At 35.8% G+C, this 1,660-nt stretch overlaps 1 protein-coding gene across 1 annotated transcript in view; it reads right to left on the bottom strand.

Annotated features, from left to right (window-relative positions):
* Positions 1-248: 248 nt before the first annotated feature.
* The window catches only part of nelfcd (negative elongation factor complex member C/D), a 12,919-nt gene continuing 11,507 nt past the window's right edge, over positions 249-1,660 (bottom strand). The window contains exons 14-15 of the mRNA XM_015399452.1: positions 704-833; positions 249-612 (exon numbers count right to left, since the gene is read on the bottom strand). Of these exons, the coding sequence (XP_015254938.1) occupies positions 578-612; positions 704-833 (165 nt within the window). The 3' untranslated portion in view covers positions 249-577. The remainder of the gene's footprint in view (positions 613-703; positions 834-1,660) is intronic.

Genomic DNA, 1,660 nt, shown 5'->3' with positions numbered 1-1,660 from the left:
TTCAGGCTCACAATTGTTGTGAAAGTTAAAAACACAGATACAAATACAAGTTTAATGTGGCTCATTAACACTTATTGTCAGATTTGGACTAATTCTAATTCATGTTGAACAATCTGTAGCACAAACATTGAATCGTCTGCTTTGTTTCAAACTGCTAATAAATGCCGATTCACATCTTCTTGGGATTATTCTCTATGTGAGCTTCACACATCAGACTTTATGCTTTCCATCAATTTTTATTAAGTTTTTTTTTTTTTTTACAGCAAAAGGAGAAGATGGATTTTTATTTTAATGTTTGGGTTTTTAATAAGAAAATTAAATAGATTACACAAAACATTTGTATTGTAAAAAGAAAAGCATCAACCTAAAACTGTAGAATATAAAACAAGTGGGGGAAGAAACGTTTAGCTGCAACTTCAGAGGTGTCTCCTGGAGCAGCGGCGGTTCGCTCCGACACGGCGGCCTTTGTTGCCTCATTAAAAAATTTCCTTAGACCAAACTGAAATGTCAGGCTGAACCCTGGAGTCTCCCAGAACACGTCTCCTTGAGTTTGGACATTTCCAGCATGTTTTCCTTCTCAGTTTATCATAATGAAGTTAGATTTGCAGTGAGCTGGAAAAAAAAGAAAAAAAACACACATCTGATCATTAGAAGCTTCATCACCTCATTTTAATGCATAGTTTTAATCGATCTCTTTACTCACCGATGAACTCTGCGACCGGGTCGTGTTCTCCTTCTGTGCGGATGGTTCCTGCGATACTGTCGTTCTCCAGGATGGGTAAAAAGAGCTGGACGAAGTCTGATGTGTAGGGCGGAGCGATCACATCCAGCACCTCAACAGAAACACACCATGTTAAAATTTGTATATTTAAAAAAAAAAGAAAAATATCTGATTAGTTTTTAATACTGATCATTAAACTGCTTTAAGGTCTGTCTGCTAAAGCTGAAGGCAGTGATGGATCCAGCAACATCGATGCGTCGAGCCCAGTGAGCAAAACACTGTATCGGTGGGAGTATTGTTTCAAGTCGTCAATACAGGAGTTGTTTCTAACCGACTGACTCACTAAACTGTGTTTAAAAATGTATCTGTCAACATGATGCATCTGCTAAAAAAAAAAAAAGTCTAATCTTTTACGGTTTATCTTTAAAATTATCAAGAATTTTGGAGCCTAAAAGGAATAGTAACGTTTCAGCAGTTGCATTTTTATTCTAATTTTCTCGTTATGTCATACTCTCAGTTATCACTCAACTGATCTGAATTGAATTTAATTTCAAAGCGACCCTGACTCTACTGTTTTTAATGTACTTATTGTTTTAAAATTATGATTTAAAAACCTGGTTCCCAAGTATTCTCATTCACATCTTCCCCTAAATTTTCATGTTATGATAATGTGTTTATATTTATTGGCTGCATCTAAAAATATCAAATATATTTTCAATTTAAACATAGATAAGAAATAATACAATATAAGCTACAATAACTTAAAATAGGTCAGAGGTCATTGATTAACAGACCGCGGTCCACAACCGGACCCAACCTGATTTAAAACATTTATAAATTACTGCCTGTTGTGACGGCAGAGTCTAACTGCACTTGCGCCTCTTCTCCTGTTTATACGGTAAACCCCTTAGGGACCAGGCTACACGTGATACAAATTAG

Source organism: Cyprinodon variegatus, unplaced genomic scaffold (assembly GCF_000732505.1).
Source record: "Cyprinodon variegatus isolate N-32 unplaced genomic scaffold, C_variegatus-1.0 Scaffold1014, whole genome shotgun sequence".
In the NCBI taxonomy this organism is placed as follows: domain Eukaryota; kingdom Metazoa; phylum Chordata; class Actinopteri; order Cyprinodontiformes; family Cyprinodontidae; genus Cyprinodon; species Cyprinodon variegatus.
The sequence above is the reverse complement of the archived record's forward strand: the minus strand, read 5'-3'. Positions and strand labels throughout refer to the sequence as shown.